Source organism: Phaeoacremonium minimum (genome assembly GCF_000392275.1).
Source record: "Phaeoacremonium minimum UCRPA7 unplaced genomic scaffold PA7_03_scaffold_393, whole genome shotgun sequence".
Lineage (NCBI taxonomy): Eukaryota > Fungi > Ascomycota > Sordariomycetes > Togniniales > Togniniaceae > Phaeoacremonium > Phaeoacremonium minimum.
The window spans coordinates 264347-287947 of NW_006921296.1; the positions used below are offsets into that span (position 1 = coordinate 264347).

General features: G+C 54.4%; 6 protein-coding genes across 6 annotated transcripts; 1 reads left to right on the plus strand and 5 right to left on the minus strand.

Moving 5' to 3' along the window:
- Window positions 1-3630: 3630 nt before the first annotated feature.
- UCRPA7_5152 (putative 5-methyltetrahydropteroyltriglutamate-homocysteine s-methyltransferase protein) lies at window positions 3631-6064 on the minus strand (the record flags this gene model as incomplete). The annotated part of the gene is made up of 3 exons (XM_007917699.1): window positions 3631-5700; window positions 5763-5920; window positions 5992-6064. 3 exons carry the CDS (start codon window positions 6062-6064, stop codon window positions 3631-3633), a joined length of 2301 nt encoding a protein of 766 aa, XP_007915890.1.
- A 1861-nt stretch (window positions 6065-7925) lies between these two features.
- UCRPA7_5153 (putative -beta-glucanosyltransferase gel2 protein) lies at window positions 7926-9550 on the minus strand (the record flags this gene model as incomplete). The annotated part of the gene is made up of 3 exons (XM_007917700.1): window positions 7926-9095; window positions 9180-9479; window positions 9545-9550. The coding sequence occupies 3 exons, from the start codon at window positions 9548-9550 to the stop codon at window positions 7926-7928; spliced, it is 1476 nt and encodes a 491-aa protein (XP_007915891.1).
- A 2218-nt stretch (window positions 9551-11768) lies between these two features.
- Window positions 11769-13151, minus strand: UCRPA7_5154 (hypothetical protein; the record flags this gene model as incomplete). The annotated part of the gene is made up of 2 exons (XM_007917701.1): window positions 11769-12482; window positions 12540-13151. 2 exons carry the CDS (start codon window positions 13149-13151, stop codon window positions 11769-11771), a joined length of 1326 nt encoding a protein of 441 aa, XP_007915892.1.
- A 1982-nt stretch (window positions 13152-15133) lies between these two features.
- Window positions 15134-15972, minus strand: UCRPA7_5155 (putative er lumen protein retaining receptor protein; the record flags this gene model as incomplete). The annotated part of the gene is made up of 4 exons (XM_007917702.1): window positions 15134-15627; window positions 15687-15753; window positions 15812-15870; window positions 15945-15972. The coding sequence occupies 4 exons, from the start codon at window positions 15970-15972 to the stop codon at window positions 15134-15136; spliced, it is 648 nt and encodes a 215-aa protein (XP_007915893.1).
- A 919-nt stretch (window positions 15973-16891) lies between these two features.
- Window positions 16892-18034, plus strand: UCRPA7_5156 (putative ubiquitin metalloprotease fusion protein; the record flags this gene model as incomplete). The annotated part of the gene is made up of 1 exon (XM_007917703.1): window positions 16892-18034. The coding sequence occupies one exon, from the start codon at window positions 16892-16894 to the stop codon at window positions 18032-18034; it is 1143 nt and encodes a 380-aa protein (XP_007915894.1).
- A 749-nt stretch (window positions 18035-18783) lies between these two features.
- UCRPA7_5157 (putative mannosylphosphate transferase protein) lies at window positions 18784-19627 on the minus strand (the record flags this gene model as incomplete). Its single annotated transcript, XM_007917704.1, has 2 exons — window positions 18784-18877; window positions 18933-19627. The coding sequence occupies 2 exons, from the start codon at window positions 19625-19627 to the stop codon at window positions 18784-18786; spliced, it is 789 nt and encodes a 262-aa protein (XP_007915895.1).
- Window positions 19628-23601: the final 3974 nt, after the last annotated feature.

Genomic DNA, 23601 nt, shown 5'->3' on the forward strand with positions numbered 1-23601 from the left:
AGAGAGAAGGATGTCTTTCTTTCCTGACTCGTCCTGAGGAGTTCTCCTGTTTGTGTGATGGTTCGTGAAGGACCGAAAGTTGGTGGTTTTGCTTTTCAAAAGAATGGGAAGTCGATTCCACAGTGGTGTTTGTTTGCGGCAGACACAGTTGCTCACGTTTGCAAAGAAGGTAGATACAGTTGGAAAGGAACGTAGAAGTGAAGAGCTGCTGAACTTGCAGGAACTGACAGTTTGTTGTTGCAAAAGAAGACGGTTGAAAGAATGAAAGGGCTTGACTGCTGGAGTGTTGAGCAGGAACAGAAAAGACCGGAGGAGAAAGCGAAGGAGAGTAGGGCCAAGAAAAGGTGAAGAGAGAAAGGAGAAGCGAGAGGAAGCTATCTCGGACTGGGCAGGTAAGCCCTTTTTGTCCAGACTGCAAGTCGACGTAACCTCCGTGCGACTTGCCGCTGAGCAGGATCCGTGTCCAGGACCCCAGGTCCAGGAACAGGGCCACCTGAGAAGACCCATCCGAGCCATCCCCTCCCATGGCAGCATGGGTCATGGCCGTTGACTAACTGACTGACTGACTGACTGCGTAGAGAGAGAGAGAGAGAGAGCGAGCGAGCATTAGCATGCAGCTCTGGAACGGACCAACACAGCCGCCCTGGCCCACGCACGACAACCCTTAATCAATCGTCGGGTCTGCGCAGACTCCACCGCCTATGGTGGCCAAGCTTTGATGGCGGCACGGCCATGGGCTGGATGGGCTGGATGTTTCTGAGCGCAGTGAGTGGCAGGAGTGAAGTTGGAAGAAAACCCAGGCGTCGTCCCGTCAGGCCTGGGAAACCCATGGAGTATCCTGGACGGCCCCTGAGGAAGCCAGGGGGCAGACGCAGGAACGGCCAACTTGAGACGGAGCCATCGGCCAATGGGAGTCGCTGGCGAGACACCTTTCTGGCTAAGGGGCTCAAGGAGGCTACCGAAGGGCAGGGGGGGGGGCTATGGAGAGCGCTACTCAGTGACTGAGGGGTGGCTGCATTGAAATCGCGATAGGGCGGGGCTGCGCTGGATCTCTCTCTCTCTTTCTCTCTCGCGTGGGCTGGCAACTTCAACGGGCTGTTACAGGAACAACATGGGTGTCTACACTACTAGGAGATGTCATGTCATACACGTACTCGAGTACAAACCTGGCAAGCATCCCGCACGCATCCCCGACACAGCAGAGCTGCAAGGCCTCGCATCATGATCTCCAGCAGGGCACAGCAGGGCACAGCAAACGTTAATTCATAGTACGGTATAGTGTAAACTGCAGCGGTGCGCATTGAATGATCCACGCCGCAGCAATGATTTTCGATCCGCCCATTACAGATTCACCACCATCGCGCGGCTCTCGGGTGGCTGTTCGCCTGTCCTGAGACACGAGATCGGCCTTGGAAAGCTTCCCGTTGGTTCGACCAGCATATCCAGCAGTTTAAGCTCTGGGAGCTCAGTCTCTGGGAGCCCGGTTTCCCCCCCCCCTTCATCTGGTCGCCGTGATTTCCGCAGGGCAATGCGGAGAATTCGCTCGTTTTATGCTCGCTATGCGATGCGATGCGATGCGTGCGCATCCCCATGGATCAAGCATCGAGGACCTTGGATTACACTCTCCACTGCCCTGCTTGGCGGCCAGGGCACTGGAAGAAAACCGCGCTCTCTTCAGAAAGGAACCACGCACAATTTTGTCTCTGTGGTGTATGGCAAGTCAAGTCAAAATGGAATTATCCAGCATCCCGCTGAGCTGCGGTTGGAGGGGGATAATAATAAACTACTGTCAGCTGTGCATGTGCTAAATTTGAGCCGTTGTTTCTCACAAAGGCAACACGGCAGGATTTATCCGCAACGGTGAGATCAACTAAGAAAAGAGATCCAAATGATCTGATGCAGGGCAGAAGGGTGGACTCAGGTTCTGAAGAGCCCAAGATTCAGTTGTGGGCTGTGAGGATGAGGACACACATACATGCCAACCCACCGCCCATCCAGGTAGATGCAAGCCATCGCCAACAGCAGATATGCAAAGCCTCGCCGCAACTCCAGCTCACTGACGGATATTATTTCCTTCTTCCCTCTTAGCTCTCTGCTGCCCTCAATATAATAACATTAAAAACAACTTATCAACTATCAAACGATCGCCGTGCTCGTCACCCCACCAAATTTCAGGTAGGAGAACGAGTCCAGGAGTTGGTAAAAAAGGGTCAGCCGTTTCACCACCCGGAAGCGCAGAGCCGTGATTGGCCCGAGCCTCTATTTACTTACACGCCTGGACACCCTCCACCCTCCACCCCAGTCCATCCCATGCGCCCAGAGGCCCCAGAATGCAGGGAGACGGAGCCTCCTTCTTTTCAAGCGTGAACGAGCAGGCCTCCTCCCAGAGATCGTGTGTCGCAGGATGATTGCAGGCTAGCGCCTCCAAGGCTCGGCGCACAAACCTCCAATTTCACTCTACCTTTTTTTTTCTTCGAGAACCTTCAGCGAAAAGGTGACGAGCCTCCCACGATGATGCTTGGTTCCAGGGCAGAGAAAAAGAGGTTACATCTACCCATCAGCCCCATCCGAACCGTAGAATGATATCCCGTCCAAAACATCTCCTGGACACCCCCCTTGGAGTTACGTAGACCATCCTGAAGGCGGCGCTGTGAGTAGACGCGAAGCCCTGTCGGGTCTGGAAGGTGTCTCTGCCAGGAGGCAAAGCCCTTCTCCTGACATGACTCAAAAGAGCCTCCTTGGAACCAGACCTCGCACGCATGACCCCAGGCGAGTCTCAGCCACCGAGATGCCCCCTGGCTACCGATACCTCTGATAATCAACCCTCAGGCTCTGTGCTGGCGATATGCCCAACGCCACAGGCCAATCTATCTCACTTCACTCCAACTCCCTTTGACGTGACTTGGTTTCACTTGAGTCTCTACAGGTGCTAAGAAACGAAATCCGAGAACATGTCACTCTCTTTTGCATATGGCCAAATGTTTTGCTCCCCAGTTGAATCGGGTATATTGCAAGCTATCTGCTATCATTCTACACACATATCTCGACGCCCAAGGCAAAAAAGACACAACATGCTTACTCGTATCAGGGAAAGAGGAAGACTCCATCCCCATGATAGTAGCAGTTGGTCGATAGGTGATAGGTGATGATGGTGATGATTCGTTTCCTTGTAACGCCAGAGATTGTTGAACCCAGCCCAGCCTAAATGCTCTCACACACAGAAAAGACACAAAGAAAATGTTCGGATGTCCCGTTGAGGGTTTGATTCATCCCAGGATTCTTGAAAAATCCATTTCTGCCCATCCGCCCTGTTCCATTTAAATGGGTATATGTTGAATGCGCCGACTGACCAACCAACCATCATCATCACATCACAAAGTTCCGTTTGATAATAATCCTTCCGCTGACTTTTGTGTGTATGCTATTAGCAGAATTTTTGTATACCCTCTTCTAGAAAACCCTTTTGGCCTGTGAAAACGCCGATGTTGAAGTCGTGATCCATGCCATTATGGTCTCGTCAGAGAAAAAAGAAAAAAGAACACGTAAAGATCAAAGAGTCCCTTGTAGTAACCCACCTCTCACGCCACGCCTCTCCTCACTAGCGGTTTGCTAGTATCGAGGAAGAGTCGCTTATTTGGCGTATTTGGCGCGGAAGAACTTGGCGGCGTTGACCATGTTGACCAGAGCCTCCTTGGTCTCCTTCCACTGGCGGGTCTTGAGACCGCAGTCAGGATCGATCCAGAGCTGCTCAGGCTTCAGATACTGAAGCATCTCCTCAATGCGGTCCTTGATCTCCTGCTCGCTGGGAACACGAGGGGAGTGAATGTCGTAGACACCAGGGCCGATGTGGCGGGGGTAGGCAGAGTCGACGAAGACCTTCAGGAGCTTAGCATCAGACTTGCTGTTCTCAATGGAGAGAACATCAGCGTCCAGAGCAGCAATGGCGTGGAAGAAGTCCTGGAACTCGGAGTAGCAGAAGTGAGAGTGAATCTGGGTAGAGTCCTCAACACCGGCAGTAGAGAGTCTGAAAGCCTTGACGGCCCAGTCAAGGTAAGCATCACGCTCCTTGCCGGAGCGGAGGGGCAGACCCTCACGCAGAGCAGGCTCATCGACCTGGATGACGTCGATGCCGGCCTTCTCGAGGTCGACGACCTCGTCACGGAGGGCCAGAGCAAGCTGCTCAGCCTGGACGGACTGGTGGACGTCGTCACGGGGGAAAGACCACCGCAGGCAGGTGACCGGACCAGTCAACATGCCCTTCATGGGCTTGGAGGAGACAGACACGGCGTACTTGGACTCCTTGACGGTCATGGGGGCAGGGCGGGAGATGTCACCCACGATGATGGGGGGACGGACGCAACGAGAGCCGTAGCTCTGGACCCAGGCATGGGTGGTGAAGGCATAGCCGTCAAGGCGCTCACCGAAGTACTGCACCATGTCGTTACGCTCGGGCTCACCGTGGACGAAAACGTCCAGGCCAAGCTCCTCCTGGATCTTGACGTTGGACTCAATCTCCTGCTCAATGAACTTGTCGTACTGCTCAGCAGTGATCTCACCCTTGGTGAGCTTGTTTCGGGAGAGACGGATCTCCTTGGTCTGGGGGAAGGAGCCGATGGTGGTGGTGGGGAACAGAGGAAGGTTGAGCTTCTTCTGCTGCTGAGAGATTCTCTCAGGGAACTCAGACTTGCGCTTGTAGTCAGCGTCAGTGACCTTGGATTGCCTCTCCTTGACCTTGGGGTCGTTGGTGCGGCTGGAGGTAGCACGGGCATGTGCGGACTTGGCGTTGGCCTCAAGAGCCTCACGGACGGAGGCAGGGCCCTCAGTGACGGCCTTGGCAATGACGGCAATCTCGACAGCCTTCTCGCTAGCGAAGGAGAACCAGTCAGCAATCTCGGGGTCTAGCTTCTTCTCGCTGGCCAGAGTGTGGGGAGTGTGGAGGAGGGAGCTGGAGGTGGCAACGATGACACGCTCCTTGCCGAGTTTCTGGATGGCAGTCTCGACAGTCTCAATAGCACGCTTGAAGTTGGTCTTCCAGATGTTACGTCCATCAACGACACCGGCGGAGAGGATAGTCTTGGGGCCAATGGCACCAATGACGGTCTCTAGCTGCTCGGGGTTGCGGACCAGGTCGACGTGGACGGCATAGACGTCCTTGGGGACAGCCTCTAGGTTGTGGACGATATCACCAAAGTAGGTGGTGAAAACCAGCTTGGGGATCTTGTCACCAAGGCTGGCGAACTTCTCGTAGGTGGGCTTGAATGCAGCCTTGGCCTTGGACGGCAGGTCGAAGACGAGCACGGGCTCATCGATCTGGACGGTCTCGGCACCAGCCTCCTTCAGCTTGGTGAGGAGCTCCTCGTAGACGGGCACGAGCTTGTCGAGCAGGTCAATGGGGTCGACGGACTGGCCACGGTCGGCCTTGCCCAGGTGCAGGAAGGTGACGGGTCCAACGAGGACGGGGCGGGTGGCAATGCCAGCCTCCTTGGCCTCAAGGAACTCGACAACCGCCTTAGGGTTGGCACTCAGCTTGAAGGTCTGGTTGTCCTGCAGAGTAGGCTTGACGTAGTGGTAGTTGGAGTCGAACCACTTCACCATCTCCAGCGAGGGAACATCGACACCATCCTTCTGGTGACCACGGCCCATGGCGAAGTACTCGTCGATGGGGTTCAGCTTGGAGCCGGCATAGCGCTCGGGAACGGCCTATGAAGAGACATGTTAGCATTGCTGTCTGCAGGAAGGGGTGTATAGGGAAAATAACATACACCGAAGTCCTGGATGTGAGACAGGACCTGGTCGTACAGGGCAAAGTCGTTGCTGGGGATGATGTCGACACCGGCATCCTTCTGAATCTTCCAGTGGGCGAGTCTGAGTCTCTTGGCCTCGGCCAGGAGGTCATCCTGAGAAATCTTGCCTCCCCAGTCTGGTCATAGTCAGCGTTGGACTCCTTCATCGCAACCTTCGACTATTCGGAGGATTGTATAGGGCACTGACAAGCTTCCGTGGCCTTCTTCAGGTCACGGTTGACTCCCATGCGAGGGAAGCCGAGAATGGCGGACTGAACCATGTTGGCTGATGTGCAAGAGAACCAAAGTCTACCAAGAGGTCTGTTCCTGCAAAGACAAGTGTCAGTTGATGGTCTTTAGAACAGAGTTTTTCAAGCCCCGCACGGGGCAGACAGGAGCAGCGACTGGGAGATGTCAGCAGGAGGAGGACATATTACTCACAGGGAAGGTGACACAGGACCAGAGACTCTTCTTAGACTGGTAAGAAGAGATGGACCAAGAGACAGAGGCGGAAGGATGATGGAGGAGGAGAGGAAGAAAATTTTGGGAGAAGGAGGAGGAGTAGAGGGGAAGTAGTAGTAGTAGTAGTAGTGAGAAATGAGGAGGAAGAAAATAAGGCGGGAGCGGTGTAGGTAGCACGGGAAACGAGCTCGCTCGACTGGACTGCAAGCTAAGGTAGGATAGTCCGGACTTCTGAAGTACCTATCTACCTAATACATTACTGCTAATTACCTGCAAGCCTACCTCCTACCTCCTACCTACCACCTAAATTGACCTCAGAGAGACTGTACTAACTTGGCGGGAGATTTTACTACAGAAGGGCAGCTCTTGTTGAGGGAGCGAAAGCGGGATGATTGCCCTACTGTGGCATAACTCATAACTGCGACATGGCGGGGTTGATGGGCGCCCACGGTGACTGTGGGTGGAGGGGTTGAATTTCTGCTGCGTGTGAGAAAATTTTGGAGGGGCAGTCGGCGGCTTATTGGCCAGCTGGCCACATCAGATCTTAGCGTTATGGTGCAATTACAAGAGGAAAAAAGCTAACGAAGGTTAGCTACAGTAATAAGGCAAGGTCACAACCAGCGCCACGGCCGACCCGGCGACGGACCCGATTACCAGGGTCCCAAGGGTCAAGGGCCAATTCGGAAACACATGCCCTTCACCCGCCAGTCAGTTACCCGGTTACGCATACTGCACAGCACCCAATGAGAAACATGACAAACCGCCGAAGCGAGGATTGAACAGACCGAAACTACTGTACCTAGGTACTCTAATCGTCAATGCGACGTCGGGAACGTCGATGAGATACAGCCCGGTTCAGAACGAGTGGGTGTGTTGCTCTCTCAATTGACCTTGTCCACCTACCTACCTACCTACCTATAAAGGGAATTTGACCTTTTGTAATTGGGTATCCAGAACCGGTTCAGTCCAGCACGTTGACAATACAGCGACGCTAGCAACGATTATTTGTACCTGGAAAGCAAAGTCAGTCAGCTACTTCAGGATAGGGTCAGGTTCAGAAAGGAACTTGCTCAGGCTGGCTTAGAGTCCTCTTCTTCCGTCGGGCTTTCCAACGGCTTTCCTACTCAGCGGTTTCTCTTTGAGAGACACGCCAATCAGTGGGCAGCTGAGCCGCGTAAGGGAGACATCCGAGCTGACGCAAGCCGTCCACTATTATCTGCAATGACAATCATATATCAATCTGTAGAGGCCCAATTATCACATTTCCAACATTTCTAGTACACAATACTCATGTTGATACACATTGTGACATCCAATAGATCCCGGCACCGAGAAAAACCACTACGCAGCTTCCGCAAACTAGTAAGCTTGTTATACGAGTTTAATGCACGAATACACATGGGGGAATCTAAACTACAACGATGAATCCGACTATGACGATTACAAAAGGGCATACACTCCTTCATCCACCGGCAGACATGGTTATGCAACCGCCCTTCATCGAAAAATCCAATGCAATGCGCGCAAAGCTCGGGCTCTAGAACATGACCGAGACGCCTTGCTGACAACTATCGTCCAATGCACATAACCTCCTAGTTTGTTGCTCTACTTCCACCACTGCTCCTCAGAACACCTTTTGCTCTCATTCCGGCCCCGAATGGATTCCATATCGATCCGATTTTACTGGAACAGAACGAGGAAGCCCGCGACGTTGCCGAGCAGAACAGTGGCAATGACTGCGATTGGCAGGCCGAACGACGTAGGCATGCGGCCCGGAGCAGCATCGTTGCTGCTGGTCGAGGAAGAGGTGGAGGCAGTGCCGGTGCGTGTTGCTGAGCCAGTAGCCGTCGCGGTGTTCGAGCCTGGCGCGTTGATCTCGTCGTCCGCGAGGGGCTTGACGGCGAGGTCGGACAGGATAGTGCCATTGGGGTTGCGAACCTCGTACTTGACCGTGTAGTCGCTGATGGAGATGATTTTGCCGACGGGCTTGGGGCTGACACCCTTGTCGATGATCTCCTGGGCGCCAGGTGGCAGGGCCGGTACGGTGAAGTTCGTGGTGAAGGTCTTGCTCTTGATCAAGGAGGCAGAGCACGTGGGAGGTTTCGGGCTGGCGCCGCTGGGAGGCTTGGCGCCCTGGACTTCGGTCCAGTCGAGCTTGGCATACTGCTTCTGCAGAGTCAGGAAGTCGGCTAGCAGGTCGACGCTGTTGTCATCGTCATCGTGGAGATCGGCCAGACCGTAGTTGTTCTCCTCCTGGGCGTACTCGTAGACGATACCTCCGGAGAGCACCCCGTTCATCTGGCTTCCGTAGATAACGGGGACCTCGGTGAAGACACGAGGAGTAGGCTCGTTGCAGCCGTATTCAGAGAAGAAGATAGGAAGCGATGAGCCCTCGAAGCCGGAGACCAGGTCGTCATAGCTGCTGGTTGTGAAGGAACTATCTCCACACCAGGAGTAGCTGTTCAGGGCAAAGAGATCGCCACGGCTCATATCATCGGCATCACCATCCTCGGCGCACTGGAGGTACTCCCACGAGTCGAAAAGAATGTCACGAACATCGGCGGCAGAGTATCCGACAGGGATTGTACGGTCGCTATGCTTCTTGATGTAGTTCTTGAGATCTCGAGTCACGGCACGCATGTACGGAGGGACGGTTGCTCCAGCAGCAACATTGAAGATGACCTCGTTGCCGGAGAAGAATGCCAGGGTGTTCGGGTAGCTCTTGAAAGCCTCGACAACGGCGAAAGTGCGGTTCAAGTAGGCTGCGTAATAGGACTCCCAGGGATTGGTAGTGGTGATGCTCTCTCCAACGAGCGGGGAGTTGACATCGAGAATCATATACATACCAGCCTATCACGCATATCTCGTGTCAGTCCCTGTTGCTTTTATGGCAGTTGCCTCAAGGTCCCTCCTCCAGAAAAGATGTGTACGTACCGCATTGAAGATACTGGCACATTCGTCATGGTTCAGATTAGGGTCCAGGTTGTAGACACGAATAGTGTTGATACCGAGAATCTGCATCAGCGCAGCATCACGCATGCAGATATCTCCGTTGCTGAGGGGGTCCTTGCCCTCCTCAGGCTTGTATCCGGCAGAGCCACCGGGCTGGTAGGCGACACCGACGATCTGGAAGCGATTGCCGGTCGAGGGGTTGACAAAGTAGTTGCCTTCGACCTCCATGGGCTGCACGGCGGCAGCGAGAGTTGCGCCGAGCGCGACGAGGGCGGATTGGAGCTGGATGAGGGTCACATTAGCAGGAGAGAACGACGGCCGGTTCTGTCGGCAGAAGGGAAACTCACAAGCATATCTGCGCCAAAAAGCGAGGGCCGAAACACCCAGCTACTTAAGATACACGATGCGCTGTTGGGTTATCTAGGATGGAGAGAGCTTTCCAAACGATCGGTTCCAAAAAGAAATCCAACACACACAAAGAAGAAGGAGGAAGCGCGATAAAAGAGTCTAAATGAGTGACTAGAAGCGTATTTTCTGCAACAACTCTCGTCAAGCCGTCTGCATCTGCAGCATCACCGAAGGATGGTGAGTGAGCGAGATGGGATGAGAGAGGCCGGAGGAGGATCGAAGGAGGGACGGGTGATAAACAGCGGGTGCGGTAGCAGAGCGCGCAGGGGAGCTTATTATCGCCTGTTCGCAGTAACTTATTAACGGTGAACAACAAGAGAGCGATACTGCGGCCGCCAATGCCAATGCCAATGCCAATGCCAATGCCAATGTTGGTCTAGTCCACCCAGCAAGTTGCGCCAAGTGTGAGACTAGAGATTAATTCCAAGAGCAATACGACCCTTGTCCGGATGAGCCGCCCCCCTGCAAGTTCGAAGTTCGTGTTCTGTTCGACTTCCTCGGCGCCAATACCAAGTGAGCGTGGCCCTCGCCAGGGTGTCAAAGGTGCAGGTGGTCTTATTAGTGCGGTGTAATTCACTGGCCGTTACAGCACATCTAGGTACACTCAGTCAGCAACTGTGACGTCCAATCCAGGGGCAGATCTGTACCTAACCCCTCCTGCTCGACACAGACTAGACCCCTAATAATTACTCACTTACTGCGTACTGTACATTTGGCTGGCAGTATTAACGTTACCCAGACCCAGGTCAGGTATCATTGAGCGACGAGGAGGGACCCTTCGTTTAGGGTAGAACCGAGCGCCCCCGCTCTCCAGTACCACTCTAATTTCCCGCCTGCTATTCGTCCATGTTTCGATGTAATCTCTATCTAGAGTCTCCCTGGTGGCATCTTTATTTCTTGAGGTTATTTCTTATCTCAGCAATTGATGGATAAATAATCATCGTAGCAGACTTTGACAATACCTCTGACTGACCATGACCACTTACGGTATTGTAGAGTCTTCAACTCTGTGAAATGGTGGCTTTCATGCCTCCGACAGCCTTGCTCGTGAGGAATGAACATCCCCTGAACCGTACACACTTACCGCTCTGTCTCGTCTCCCCCAAGGCCCATCGTGATACTATACCCATGTCACACCAGAAACTCTCCTCCGGCAATGGGTCTTGGTCTCTTTCCCAAGACTTGATTGTGGTTAGCTTCTCCTGCTGGGCTCTCGTCGTCGACTCGTGTAAGTTCACCATAGCCACAATGCCAATACCCATAATGCCCAAAGGGATCCCCATGCAACGCGCGGCAAGGGAAAGTCATGAAATAAGCCAAGTACACCAGCCAGCCTTGGGCGAGCTGGGCAAAATCTGCCGGCAAATTGATCAAGAGCCATCGCGACTGGGCGCGTGCTCGGCGTCCTCTGCAGCCTGTAACCCGTGCTGCGCTTCTGTGATGTCAGACCAGGGGCAGCATTCCAAGCCTGAACAACATACCGCCATTCCAGCGCCTCGGACCAAGAAACCGGCAATTCTGACAATTTTGCTGTTTGATTTGTATCCGTTTCTTTTGTTACGACAACTCTTGGAGCTCCAGGCCACCTCATCAGCCTCTGCCAATCCATCGCAGTCATGTCGGGTGAGGTAGCCGGCCATCTTGGCTCTTTTATTGGTCTCCATCGCCCAGCTTTCGCCATGAAACTGAGCCCCTTTCGGCTGGTCAGGGGTATCTTGGCCTGAACTTTGTATTCCAGTCGATCTGCCAAAGTTTGTGTATCATCTGAACCTAAAAATGTGAAAATCAATCTAGTAATGGTGCACGACAATTACCTGGAACGACGATAAAGGGTAAATGTGATGCTGAGGTGCCAATATCGGTAGGGTATTGTTGTCCCAAGCATTTGGCGGCTGCTTCACATTGGCAATTCTTGCTAGGACTCGCAGACTTTGATGCTTCAAAATACTATATATACACATTTCAGCTATATACTGTAATGACAGCAAAGTACGCTATGTCAGGATATCATAAAGACTTCTAAATGAGTGAATGCTATGATTTCATCACTGGCCATTACCTCCGCTAATCTGACCACCCCCTTTTTAGTCCTTGCAGTCCTGGTCTCGCACGACAGACCAGTTCCCCTCTCAGAGACAACCAAGAGAGTCCCAGCCGTCGATCTCAGTCGTTTCTCAGGGGCAACCTCCTCGGCTGCACGCCGCTCGGGAGCCCAGAGGTCCCCGGCCGCGCGGCATTGACAACGCCGGCTCCTGCTGGTCTCTCGAGCGGCCACGCCGGTGACATGGTCCGTTGCGGCGCTTGGTTCCGGTCCAGCGTCCCGAAGGGACTCACGGTGCCCGCCTTCAGCCACGTCTGCAGACTCGGCGGAATGGAATTCCTCGAGCCTCCAGACTGCGGAACGGCCGCTCCTGACACTGGCGTCGACTTCGGGAACAGCGTGAACTGGTTCGTCTTGCGCGCCGCAGCCGGCGGCGGGTTATCCAGGATCGTCGGCGCGCGGTCATCGTAGCTGGTCGCATACCCGATACCTCCTCCGTTTCCTCCACCACCCGCGGTATCAGGATACCTGCTACTCGTGCTCGTGCGCGCCGGCGACAGCGGCCCCTTGATATCTTGAGGATAGCCGTTCGCGCCGTACGCCGTGGGCGCATCGTAGCCCCCTTGAGCCTTGTCTTGCGACTGTGGGTAGCTGATCTTCTCCCCGTTGAGCTCGCGCGACCGCCGCCTGCGGTCACGCTTGACGCGTAGCACGCACCAGAAGGCCAGGATAGTAAGCAGCGAGCTGCCCAGTATGCTAGCAACAATGGCAATCGCCGCCTGGGTGATCGAGACGGCCGTGCCTTGCGCTTGGACAACTTGGTTCTGGGCATCAGCCTAAAGAGAGTAACGTTAGTGTGCTCCTCAGGTTTTATCATTCTATGGTCAACTCACCCTCGCGAGAGTGGCGTCCGCTTGCGCCTGCTGCACCATGCTGGCCGCCGAGTCCATGATGCTCTGGGCCGACTGGCTAGCCGCGCTGATCATGCTCGCGGCGCTCTGCCCGGCGCTGCTGGTGACGCTGGCTATGGCTGCCGATATGGCCGCGCTTGCGCTGGACTCGGCAGAACTGACAGCCCGTGTAGCAGAATCGGAGGCCTGGCGGGCGGCATCACCAGCCTGCTGCGCGCTCTGCTGCGCCTGCTGTAGACTCTGAGAGAGCCGACGACTTTCCGACTCGAGCCGCGTGCTGGATTGGGATAGCTGTTGCGACTGCTGCGACAGCTGTTGCGAGGACTGGGAGACCTGTCGTGACTGTTGGCTCAAGGCCTGCAGCGCATCATTCGCCGACTGCTGCGCGGACTGCAGGCGGCGATTTAGGTCGTCGATCTGGTTCTGGTCCTGCCTCTTCAGCAACTCCGGCACCGAGATGGGCGGTGTAGTGATCTGGGCAGCCTCCGCCTCTGTTGGACTCCTCCGCCGCCGTAGCTCTCTCTCTGTGTCTTTGATCTTTCTCTCCAGCGCCCTGTGGCTTTGCTCCAGCTTCTCCACGTAGTTCATCGCCATGATATTTGGTTCCCCCAACGCCTCTCGAACCCCTTGCACAGCATTTGCCGCTTGGTCGTCAACATGGCCGCCGAACCACCTCCCCTTGTGCAAATCGCCGTGCCTCGCGCCATCATGTGCCAACGTTGAGCTTGAAGAAAGAAGAAGCAGTAGTGTGATGTGTAGTAGCCGTCTCCTAGCCATCTTTGCCATTGTAGTAAGGAGTTGTCAATATTGCTACCTCGTAGTAGTCATATCGGGGAATTGTTGTGAGAATGAGAACAGGTATTGGACGATGACAAGAGAGCAGATGGAAGAATGCCAAACCGACCAAAAGGAGAATTAGAGAAAGAAGATCGATCACTGGGATGGCGCACAGTCTTTACCTTTGTGAAGAGCGTGCGCACGTCTCTGACCCGTCAACCCACCTTGCCTTACCTCCCCGTCAACACGGGAATCTGAGATCCCTTGGTCCATGCCCTGCATCTTGACATATGCAACGATGCTTGGCGAAAGGCACCGCGAAAGTGCCGCTAGCGTTGCACTGCAGGGCCGTAGAGGGACGAGAAGACTACTCGAGAGTGTTACAGCAGATCTGCGGAGAGCTAATGGGGCAACTAGGAACAGCTGAGTGTCGTCCCAAAGAGGCTCTCCCATGACAGGCGACGTCAAAAGTTGAGGCTGACCAGGGGTCTGTTGACGTTCAACGCTAAGGTTGACTGACAAGTAAGGTCTCACGAGTGGTCGCGGCGACGAACCGTCCGATCTTCTGATTTGGCCGGCGCGGGCCCATTCTGTCTGGACCGTCCTGTTTCGGCGTTTGGAAACCGATTGGAAACGTAGAGGCTTGAGGAGCAAAAGCAGATCGCCGGTCGCCCTCTGCTGTTGGTCCTCGGGTTTCTTATGCGGAAGGCCCCTGCGCGCAAGGCACGACCTGGTTCGCTTAGCCTGTGCCGTCAAAAAAGCTTCCAGCGACCTGGCTCCGGCATCAATAATGCCTGCTGTTCCGAGCAATTGACGTCTCACCAACCCCGCGGTGAACTGGGGGGAGAAGGATAGTGATGAAAACTGAGCCCATGGCATATCACATATCAGACTCGGACTTTGCGTGAGCTGAGCATCCTGAGCTGCTAGGCTCCTCGTTCCGGTGCCGAGCCAAAGAATGACAAATTGCTACCATGTATCCACTTGTGAGATCAGATGAAGGGCATGCTGGACAGCTTCGGTTGCAATCCAGATTCAACCGATGCTTGCTCTTGTGGTGGCTGTAGCTTAAGCTCAAGCTTTTGAGTTGTTTCTTTTAATAAAACTTGGTGAGGCTCAAAGGCGGAAACATCGTAGGTAGATCGTATAAACTCAATCTCCGTTCAAAGAGGATTCCAGGTTGAGTTGCGGGAAGCTATTCAGGCAGTAGATCGAGGATAAATTCAATTCCCACGACGCGAAACATCTTTACGACAGCAACATAGATGTGCTTTGAGGGACATCGCTGGCTGCCTATTCCGCATTGGTTTTAGTCACACAAGAGCATAAGGCATAGATGTGACCAAGGCTAGCCACTATGCGTGAGCTGATGACTGAGACCCAGCCCGTCTCAAGTCGTACTTTCCACTTAACATGGGCTCCGGGAGTCCTGGTCTGCGAGCATTCTTCTCGTGAATTTCGTTCTAGGTATATACAGTCAAATCCGACACCTCCAGAGCCCATCATTCTTCAGGCGCGATCACGTCGTCCTGGTAGTTTCTCTCTCATGCCGAACACACATCCAACCATAACGCCTGTCATGCATTTGCCGCACCACTGAGTGCCGGCCGAACTTTTCTAACTCCTGCCAAGCACTAATTAAGACAGGTCCGAGGCAGACCTCAATCATACACTCCCAATCTAGATCATCAGGACATCATCAGGACAAAAGTATATCTTTGTCGATGGTGTGTTGTCCGTCTCCAGGTCACGCAATTGCTTTCCAAACTGCGTTGACACCCTTGCGCACACAGGCAGCTTTATACAGGGAGCTTGAACTTCTTTCCCTTGAGGACCTTGTTGTAGTAGATCCAGAAGAAGTCGCTGTACAGAACCGTCTGGACGATACCGGCCAGGAGGGCAATCCAGTCCACCTTATGGCCGACCTCCGTAAAGTACCGGTAGATCCAGTTCGGGATGTAGAGAGCACGGTAGAGTCCAAGAGCAAACAGATAGTGTGTCGTGATGGTCTCGGCCTCGCCTGTTCGCTGCAGCATGAAGAGCTGGGGTAGAATGGCGACGGACTCGAGCCAGATGGAGAAGGCCCACAAGATCTCAGCAATGCTGTACTTGTAGGGGAATATGATGGCGAGGGCAGCGGCTCCACCCAGAAGATATTGGACACGGAAGGTGTCAACGTTAGGGTCGTTCGTAGGCTTGTATGCGGTTGTCATTAGGTAGATGATGTATCCCTGCGAGCCGAGGAACATGATCTTGAAGAGCAGGTTGTACGCGCTAGTCGTCCAGAAGAGGTCTGTGATGAAGCTCCGTGTCAGCAGGGGGGTATACGCGTCTATACAGAAGCTATCGTACCGAGATATCTCGTGACATATACGAGGAAGTAGAGTGCTTGCGACTTGAAGGATATGCCGGAACAGCTCTGCGCACAAGTCAATTCGGCTGCTTCTTCAGCTTCCAGTCCATCTCCAGGTACTAACATTCAGCTGAACCATCTTGTGCAGAAGGATTATGATGGAACCCAGATGGGAAAAGTCCGCTGTGGCAAACCCTGTTAGTCCGTACCCATGATTGAAGCTATCGCGATGGCGATTTCAGGGGGGTGAGGCGTACCGAGGACGCGAAAGATGTTCAGTGACATGTTGGGCTATCTGAGTCTCGAAATTGGCGACAATTGGGAAATATACGAGCTGCGGACCATCAGGAGCTCGAGGCGATCGGTAGGCGTCGACTCGAAGCGGAAGGTTGCTTGTCTGTTGATTTGGAGGTTCAAAGCTGGAGAAAGGCGATGAATTTCCGCGAGGTGCAATGGAAAGGACACGACGCGATTAGCTTCTCATTGGATCCCTGCAGGCCCTGTTTGCGGCCACTCTTAGCTGCTGCAATTCCAGAAACAGCACTGACCAACCGGCTCAGGCACGGCATTCACAGGCTGAATGCGCTAAACGGCTGTCCCCTTAGGGAACAATTGGCGGCAAGCCACAAGCCCACCTGGTAGTCAGGGAGGCTCAGCTCTGCTATGGAAGTACTTAATCTAACAGCGATGAATCGCCGACTAGGGAGGTACACCTGCAAACGTAACATTTATGTTTAGTAGCTCGTCGGAGTTACCGTGACGTCTTCCCTGGGCCTAGGCTGCTGGCTGTGCTGCGCGCCGATTACGATTATGACAAAGCCGAGATGGAAAGTGCCTGACAAACCATCCCATCTCGTGCTCGGGATCACGATAGAAGATTCGGGCTCCCGCCGCCCTCCTTAATCACTAACCCTAGGTAATCAACCTTATGCCTTATTCAGGCTTCGTCCTCCTGTCCCTCTTCTCTTCAACATTCAGCAACAAACGCCCATTATATACTACAGGCGCATCAATAGCGAAATTGCATCTTTGAACAATCTCCAAATACACTTATATACCCAGCCGCAAACGGTAATCTCCTGTTAACCGAACCGCACCGCATCGCACATCATTCGCCGATATAGGAGCCTCGCCAGAGTGCACTCGTCTACAAATATCTTATTACCAACAACAAATACACCAGCCTCGAAGAAGGATAGCCATCATGGCTGATCAACAAGTCCTGGAGCAACATAACTCCTCGCGCTCGCCTTCCCCCTCCTCCGATGAGACCGTCACCGACCGCCCCGTCCGCATAACCGTCGCCTTCGCGGGCCATACCCACGCCTTCGACTTCGACAGCGCCGCAGTCCTCGACGACCTCGTAGATGCCTGCGAGGACTTCCTGCCCAACGGCCAAGAATATGACTGGGATGCGGCCAAGTTCATCGCGCCCAAGGCGGGCCTGCTCAAGGCCCGGGACAAGGCCGAGTTCCCGCTCGCCGAGCTCAACGGCAAGAAGGTCAACCTGATGGTGTCGAAAGCGTCCGCCATCGACGCCCTGCGCCAGGCCGAGGCCAACGCCCGCCGGCGCGCCGAGCGGCGGCTCGCACAGCGGCGCAACGCCCGGAGCCACCAACACCAGCACCAGCACCAGCACCACAGCCACCGGCACCGCGACCCGCAGCGGGCGCAGGACGACGCTACCTACACCTTCATGGCGGTGCGGCCGCTCTCGCACCTGCCGCGCCCGGAGCGCAGCCAGGCGTTCCTGCAGCGGCTGAAGGAGGACCCGGGGATCCGGTCGGCGATGCGCAAGCACAGGTTCAGCGTCGGCCTGCTGACGGAGATGGACCCCCTGAGCTACACCGAGGCGAGCCACGAGGGCACGACGCGCGTCCTCGGCCTCAACCGCAACCAGGGCGAGGTCATCGAGCTGCGCCTGCGCACCGACGCCTACGACGGCTACCGCGACTACCGCACCATCCGCAAGACGCTGTGCCACGAGCTGGCGCACAACGTCCACGGCCCGCACGACCGCAACTTCTGGGACCTGTGCCACCAGATCGAGCGCGAGGTCGACGCCGGCGACTGGAAGCACGGCGGCCGCACTGTCGGCGACCAGGAGTACTACGAGCCCGTGTCGGGCGGTGCCGGGGACGAGGAGGACATCATGGACCATGGTGGCTGGACGGGCGGCAGCTACGTCCTGGGCGGTAGCAGTACCAGTGCCGGCTCCGTGACCGGCGCCTCGGGGCAACCGCTGAGCCGTAGGGAGATCATTGCGAAAGCGGCAGAAGAAAGGAGGAGGCGGATGGACAACGCCAGACCCGACGGGGGAAACGACGGCGATAGCCGGCCTGCATAATCTCTCAGCTGATAAAGATATCGGTCTCTTGCGCAGAGCGAGATCAGGCGTGGAGTGTTTATTTAGGAGCGTTTATTTGCATTGTCCATCTAGCATAGCATTGGAGTTTCGTGATTTCCAAGGCAATTGGATGTTCAGGTAGATACAAGCGAGCAGTTGTATTCACCAGCATTAGAAGGATGTTCATGAACTTAAATTAATACAATTACCATTTCTGGGGTATCTCGTAGTAAATCTATACACGGTGAAGAGCTCGCAAAGGCTAGCAAGCAACACCCCAATGCAAATTCTTTCGAAAATGTCACTATCCAAGGTGACTTTCTACTCATTCCACCACCTATAAGGCCATGACCTTCTCCATCACAGGCCACGGACATTGGTGATCATGAAATAGTTGTTGTGTGGACCACATTGTCCAGTTTTCCGCTGACTTGACTTTGTGCAACCCTCTAAGCGTCAATCCTACAGAATACAGACATTCCTGTGGTCTGCTTGACTGGCCATTGATGCATTTGGTTCGGATACTCGATTGTGACGAGATATCAGTATTGATTGTCCCCCTGGCTTCACAGGAACGAGCAGATTTGAGCAGAGAGCTGTCAGCCGAAGGGCGGTCAGGTCCAAGGCTCGTAATTTGGTCTCCATGCAATTTTCCAACACCTTGACGCCGAAATATCGGGGAGGGTCCCTCGTTTAGTCACGGTCCATTGATCGCCCTCAAGATCACGACCAGCGACTCGATCGAGTGTCTATTTGCCGTTCTTCTTGTCGCCTTCAACGGGTTTCTGTTCTTCGGGTTTCGCGACCTTGATCCATTCCTTCAGTTCAGGCTCCCAGCGATGACTACAGGTGGTTAGTTACTATGCCAAACTGACAAATATTAGGGGTATAGGCTCACTCTTTCCATTCGGTAGTCACCAAGCTCTTCAGGCCGTACTCGTCAGTCAAGATGCGGTCGAAACTGTACGGTATCGTAGCCGGAACGCCCTCAAACTCGCTCTCACGCATGGGATACAGATCACGAGTATTGTATCTGTGATAATTTTTGCAGCTCCAGACTCCAGGATTCTTTTCGGGTTCCCGTTCGGCCAATCCAGTAATATCGATGAATGCGCCATTGCTTAGGTCGATCCAACGAGCATCAATGATGTTCTGGCCGTCACCTCGAGTCAGCTCAACGTGGTGCGGGTTAATGTCCAACAGGTATTCCTTCTTTTCCTCCTTGCCGGTAGCTTCATCGACATAACGATACTCGTGCCTCGTCTGGTTGTGGTGCTTGCCCAGGTAGTATAGCGTTGCACTGCTGACTTGAACATCAAGATCGTAGTCCCATGGCATGATGCGGCCGTTCCACCACCAGCCAAGCAGAGTGCCGTGGGCGAGCCATGTCTCGACACCAATAGCGCGGAATACAGTGAGGTAACTGCGGATCAAATGCCGTAGAACTGCACGATGTGCCTCGTATGGGACTTGCTCCTTGAAATAGCGTGCGTCGTAGTGGCCAAGCTCATCGGAACCACCAGGCTCGTGGAAGTACTTGTTGTCCTTCTTCTTCGGCTTATCTTCCCGCCTTACAACCCGCGTCAAGCCCATAGGCCGTCCTACCGCTGCAGGGTCGACAGCACATAGTGACGAAGGGATGAAGGCGAGAGTAAGGAGGAGGAAGCTTTGCAACTTCATGGTGAAGAGTCTCAAACACAGTAAAATGAGCCGTCGAGTATTGTCCTACTGGGGGATGTAAGACGAGTAAGCTGGTAGGTTTGAAGGTGCCCGGAGATCGAGGCGAAGAGAGTCGCGCTCCTAGGGGAATCCAGAGGGCGCCGGCTGAGTCTTTGAAAGGGATTCGTTTGTCTGCAAGATTGAGCACCAACGAGACAGGTAAGCAGCCGCGACGCTCTGAGACGATATTCTCTGAGATTTCGGTGTAGGTGGTACTTGTATGGCTGTCTAGGTCGACGTTGTACGGGAAACGGGACACAGGATTAAGATAGGTCGCACGTATTAGAGAAATCCGAGTAGGTGTGAGAGGTACTGGCCAGTCCGAGGATGGTGTTCGTGAAGCAGCCCTAGGCGAGTCGCGTGCCAACTGTACAAGCGGAATCCGCGACTGAAAGAAACCGGACAAGAGGCAGAAGAAAGGGCAGAGGCGAGAAGGGGGATATTAGAAAAACGGATGGGGGCTGAAGATGAAGAGGACTCAGCCCTGTATTAAATGATAAGGGCAGGGAAGTGAGTGGAAGGAAATGCGTGAGAAGGAGTCGAGTAGAATAAAATAGGTACGCGGACGAGATGGGATGGAAACGACGGGGAGTAAGTACTACCGGTACTGCAGGTGTGCCCGCTAGGGAGGAAGGAGACAGTGAGTCGTTTGGGAAGGTCAGCCGCAGCAGGGAAGGTACCTACATCACCCCAACCTGCCTTACGTACCTCCTCTTCGTTGACAAGTTAAGTGTACACTGTGGGAATTGTATGGTATGGGCTGGATGGGTATGGATATGGGGAAGGGCCGCTAGCGACAGGCCGGGGACTGACGATGGGAAGGGACGACCAGGACTTGGGAACTCTAATCTCGTTCGCACGGTGCAGTACAGTACGTGGCATTGAGGCGCTACAGTAGGGGCAGCAGGTACCTCAGTCAAATGGAACCCCCCAGATGGCCGCCCAAAGGGGTGCACTGTGCACACCTGGGCATTGCTCGAATTAGGTTTGCCTCTATCTCTGGCGCTCCTCCGGCTTTCCCAAGGAAATAAAGGCCTAAAATGTGTCTGTCTACACTGCTGTGTTGGGGCCACGATCGCCACACAATCTTACTGCGTAACTCATGCGCCGGATGCAAGCTGCCTAAATATCTTGTCCGGCTGGGCCCAAGACATGTTCAAGCCCTTGTTCCGCATGCCATGCCGGAACTTTGGCCGCGCGAGGGAGGGCATTGAAGAGTGTAGTGCACAACGCCAGATCAGAGCTCGCTTCTCGTGCATGTACAGTCAACTCATTTTCAAATTTCATGGCAGTGGGGCAGTTGATCACAGGCAGGGAGAAGGCCAGTCTTGGAGGGTAGAGGGCATCGAGGGCTCTGTAGTCTGTACAATGCAGGACTGATGGGGGGATGACTGGCGAAATTCGAAATGCGGTAACTGCTCGCGTGAGGCACTGCAACAGGGATGCGCTGTTGCTCCATTGATCAATTTACCTAGCGGCCACCCGGGGGGCGCCAGGGGGTGATTGTCCACTAGCACGATCGGGGTGTCCAGTGCCTACCAGAAGAGGGTTGTGTCGTGTGCTCCCACACGCAATTTGATGTTAGCACCCGCGGACCTGTCCCACATAAAAGACAGGAGACAGGTACTTCCACGGCAGCCACCAGTCGCACTGTGCTGCCGACGGAAGGGAAACCTACTGCGTACAGCTGGCATTTTTCTTTGCATCGCGATTACCATTACCATCCCATGGAAGTCTATTGTTTGGTAGGTATTGGGGCTTAAAATTTGGCAAAGACATGGGCAGCTCCTTCCTGCTTTATACCTACCTAGGCACGTGCTAGGTATGTGTTATGAGGTATAGTCTTCTTGATCAAACGGGCAAGGCTGTGGCATGCTGTGCGTTGCAGTAACGTTAGCACATGGCATTGGCGAATCCTCCTCGCACCTTCTCGCATTGGAGGGAGACGCGCACCAACACCTGACTACCATTTAGTATCTAGTAGATACCTCCGCTACCTTCAATACCCGCACCTGCCTTGCAAGAAGAGGATTGTTCTAGCTACGTAGGCGCCAGCAGGATGCCAAGCATTTGACTTCTTCTCTAGTCCCAGCTTTACGAAGTTTATGGTTATCCGGCACTGCAAGCTGATGATGATCACTTCGTATGTGATCTGTCTTAAGGGATGCCTTCTCCAGTATAACTGCTCCATTCAATACCGACGACCACCACAAAAACAAAAAAAAAAGAGGACAATTCACTGGGGCATATTCGTGATTTCCTCACAGTGTGAGGCTCATTGTCACCGTCGGGGCTAGACTGTCCAAAATAGAACGAGCGGACGGGCATTCTCAGAGCCCTGTATCCCTGGATCCCTGGCCGGTATGCGGCGGGCGCGCGATGCTGGGGCCGGACGGTGCTCAGTCGGTGTGCTACGGGGCTAGAGACGCGCGTCCCAAGCATTTCTCCCTGCCTCACCAAGTTTGGGCAGTCGTCATCTGCTGGGCCCGAAACGCCCTCGCTGGAGCGCTGATGCTGCAACTCGACTCTCTAGGCTCGAGACGAAACACGCGCGGGCGGAATTCGATGATGAAGCCCAAATCTACCGGTACATACATTCGATTCTATCTCAGATGCCTCGCTAGGCTCGCACTGGGCTAGGGGGCTAGGGGGCCATCTGCCCCCTTTTCTTGGGCTTACGGTGCAGTAGCCTACCGTACAGCACCAAATCCCTGCACCTGGGATGGTGATTCGAGAGATCCTGGGGCCGTTGCCAAGCCTTTTTCCCTCTCTACTCTACCTTGAGCCCTTCAAACAGAAAAGCCACAGGTCAAGCGCCGATCGAGTTCTCGAGCGAACAGCGAGACCTGTTCGAAAGCCCACGGGGATTTTTGGCTTCCAGACCCATCTCTTATCGGGATGCAATCTGCAGCTGGGACACCGCAATACTGGTGCATCCTACTGTTCAAGGCGGCTCTGCGGGAATCCATCTCGCCGTCAATCTATCGCACGGCGCGGTCGAGAACAGAAAGCACGATGGCGATTATGCGAATATGGACATGAACAGGTGCTTCACCCAGTGGCACTGTGCTGACACAGTCTGCATCTGACAGGCGCACTTTGTCAGGCGAGGTGTCGTGTGCCGAATTGCCGTTCTGTAGGCGACCTGGGTAGTAGTACCTATTCTGCAGCGACACACAGCGGGCGCCCTGTTGACTGCGGAGTATAGTACAGTGGCTGCAGCGGTGCGGCTGGCTCGCTGGCTTGGCTGCCCGCCGAGCGAGCGCAGGATCATGATCACTTTTTTCACGACAGGCGATGACATCAGCCGTGCGCCTGTCGCGTGCCGTTCTGCCCTTTTCCCTCCCCCTTAGTTTAGTAACACGGCAGCGTTCTGGCAGGCCTTCAGGCGTCCTGAGTGGCTTCATCCGCTCTGCCAAGCCGCTAGCAGCATCCGCTGGCTGCAAGGAATCTCGGGTCTCACCTCGTAGCGGCCTTCCCTACGCTGCTGCTAATCTAACAAAGAAACGAGGGCAACAAGGCCCCGGACGAGCTCCTCACCCTTCCAGTAGTGAGGCGCGCTCTGAAAGACTCTCTCAGAGGGTCGGCGGCTTCAGGCATCGGCTGTCGCTCCGTTGGCTCGTGATATTACTTGTCTGATATGGGCGACGAACGGATATGCCTTGGTCTCACCTGGCAGAGTTGTGCAAAAGCAACTGATTCACGAGGCATGAAGAGCCTCGCTCCGTACAGCTAGTTCAAGATGTGAGAACCCAACGGCAGTTTCGGCCTTCGATTTCATGCCGCCACAATACGAACCTGGAGTTGCCTCCCTGCTCGATGTGGCCCGAACCCCTGAAATCAACTGA